The 3,023-nt window shown below is 38.4% G+C and overlaps 1 protein-coding gene across 1 annotated transcript; it reads left to right on the forward strand.

Annotated features, from left to right (window-relative positions):
• Positions 1-669: 669 nt before the first annotated feature.
• Positions 670-1,431, forward strand: LOC127849654 (uncharacterized protein K02A2.6-like). Its single transcript, XM_052382400.1, has one exon. It carries the CDS (start codon positions 670-672, stop codon positions 1,429-1,431), a length of 762 nt encoding a protein of 253 aa, XP_052238360.1.
• The last annotated feature ends 1,592 nt before the right edge of the window (positions 1,432-3,023 follow it).

Here is a 3,023-nt window from a genome sequence, read left to right on the forward strand (position 1 = left end):
GCTCAGATCGAAAAAGAAATGCTAGCCGTTGTATATGGATGTGAAAAATTCCACAAACTGCTATATGGCCGAGATACTTTCCTGGTGGAATCTGATCACAAACCGTTTGAGTCGATTCTAAAGAAAGAAATACATAAAGCTCCGCTAAGAATTCAACGAATAATTTTGAAGCTTCAACCGTATGACTTCAACCTCGTGCACAAAAGCGGCAAGGACTTTGGTCTAGCAGACTGCCTCAGCAGATTACCGTTAGAAAATATAGATGAGAAAACTATCGATGAAGAGTTGATGGTTTTGAAGCTCGACACGCTGTCGTGTTCAAACCATGACAAAATTGCACGCGCAACACAGGCGGATGAACAATTCCAAGTACTGGCAAAGGTTATCATTCGAGGATGGCCAGAAACGAAGTGCGAAGTTCCAGTTGAAGCCGTTCCATTTTGGGATTACCGCGATGAAATATCAATCTACAATGGAGTTCTGTACCGAGGGGAACGCGTATGTATCCCGAAAGAAATGAGAACAGAAACGTTGAAAGCGATACATAAGTCGCATTTAGGGGTAGTGAACTGTTAAAAGAGGGCGAGAGAGTTAGTATTTTTGCCCGGCATGAACAAACAAATTGAAGATCTTGTTGGCAGGTGTAGTGCGTGTTTAATGCATCGCAAGATGAGCCAAAAGGAGCCAATGATCATCCAACCAGTACCTGAGCTACCCTGGAGCAAAGTTGGAATGGACTTATGCGAACTAGAGGGTAACAATTACCTAATCATTGTAGACTACTTCTCCAACTTCATTGAAGTAGCACCATTGCAAAGAGACACTCGAACGAGCACCATCTTAAAACTCATCAAGCAAAACGTGGCTCGTTATGGAATCATGGGCTCAATCATCTCGGACAACGGTCCACAGTTCACCAGTGCTGAATTCCGAGAATTCATCGAAAAATATGGCATCACCCATATTACGTCGTCGCCTTTGCACCAACAAACAAACGGCCTTGCTGAAAAGGCTGTACAAACCGTGAAAAATCTAATTAAAAAGTGTAGTGAAACAGGGGACGACATCTACTTAGCCCTGTTAGAACTAAGAAACACGCCACGCGATAACAATGGATCACCGATGCAACGTTTGATGGGTCGACGCGCAAAAACACTAATACCTATGAAACAAACATTGCGACAACCAGAAACAACCAGTGAAAATGTCGCACCGAAGTTGTTAGAATTTCGTGAAAAGCAAAAATTCTACTACGACCAACACGCGAAGAGCAGGGACAATCTTCAGCCAGGGGACGAAGTAAGACTTAAAACCCCATCTGGCTGGAAACCGGCAGAGTATGTAAAACCGTCCGAATACCCGCGATCACATATCGTTAAGGCAGGCAAATCGGGGCGCGAATATCGCCGAAACACGGACATGCTAATGTAAACCAAGGAAAAACCACACATTATCACCACAAACAATGACGTGTACATACCGGCACCCACAACGCCAACAGAGACGGTAGCAGAAAAACCATCAACCACTCCAAATCACGAAAACAGTGCTAGTGCGAGATCGAGCGAAACTCGAGACAAACCGGGGAAAGAGAGTGTACAAGACACTGTTAGAAAGAAAACGAGGTCAGGAAGAGAAGTTCACAAACCGATACGGTAAATGACTATCTGTAAGATGTGGAGTGCAAAACATGTGTCATATGACTGCCTTATAGTAGTGCAAAATAAACTTATTGATAAACTGTTTAATAACTATCATTCGGTAATATTGGTTTCGGTAATATTGGTATTTGTATAAGTAAGATGTATTGTGGTAGTAAATGCATAATGTTCTTGAAACTGTACTATCATAACGAGCAAGGAACAGTTTGTACACATTTATTTTTATCATATCAGACGCTTGGTTAATGTTTAAAGATTCAGTGCCATCAGCGCTTTGATTTTTCTCCAAACAACAAAATGTTCATGAAATTTTCACAAAAATCCAATACTTAATTATTTTTTGGTGTATCTACTTTCTAGTTTGTTTTGGGTGTAAACACATTTTGTTATCATATCCCAGCTGAAACCCGACATTTACTGTATCTGGCATTTGTCATTTTGTCCTGAACAAGCTTGAATCCGAGATAACAGAGACAATTTTTTGGAAAGTTAGCAAACATGTATTTTAGTGAATAATTTTGTCTAACATGTTGTTTTATTGTTAATTTGATTTTATGAAGTTCAATTGCATATTTAATTTAAAAGAAGTTCTTCATTACTTAAAATGCATTTTATTGATATGGAATATTCTATTTTCAATAACAATTTAACACTCATAGGTTTAAAAGAAATTCCCACTATGATTTTATAATGATTTTATAAAAAGAACAGTTTATAATGTGTTACTACAGGTTATGTTATTCGCTTTCTTTCATAAACTATTCGCATATGTAACGATAGAGTAGTTTATAGTTTATCATGTGTTTATAATTTTAAAAAAAACAAGAAAGAAAAGGGGATGTCATGTATTGTAATATAAGGGACACAACTCGTATTGTCTTGTTAAAGCATGCAGTCATGAGTTACTTGTATTGAGGTTTATATATATGTGAATCTATGAATAAAGCCAGTTGTGAGTTACTCACCGACGAGTTCAGAGTTATTACAAACGAGTTCAAATTATCTTTCTAGAAATCATTTTGTATCTTGTTAATTAAATTTGCAGGATAATCACTTCCACAATTGTATAATATTTGAAAATCGATCATTATATCGCCCTATGTGTGCAAAAAGGTACCACGTGCCTTCTAATTCTAATGTCAGATGGTACCTTTTTGCACCATGGTGGCGATATTCACAATATTTATCCATTTTCCATTCGCAGTAGCAATTCTACAGATCCATGAGCACTTCATAGAACTGACAAAAGAACAAAGATCAATAATTTTCAAACCGCCTTTTGTACATATGGACGATGGTCCACCGTCGCCCAACTAAAAATAGCATGTAAAACCAAGTATGCGCATGCTCAGCGGCGGGCGC

The sequence above is a fragment of the Dreissena polymorpha genome, chromosome 11, assembly GCF_020536995.1.
Source record: "Dreissena polymorpha isolate Duluth1 chromosome 11, UMN_Dpol_1.0, whole genome shotgun sequence".
Classification (NCBI taxonomy): Eukaryota; Metazoa; Mollusca; class Bivalvia; order Myida; family Dreissenidae; genus Dreissena; species Dreissena polymorpha.

What these genes read in the sequence shown, in the direction of transcription:
- LOC127849654 (XM_052382400.1), top strand. Translation starts at nt 670, where the DNA reads ATGAGCCAAAAGGAGCCAATGATCATCCAACCAGTACCTGAGCTACCC.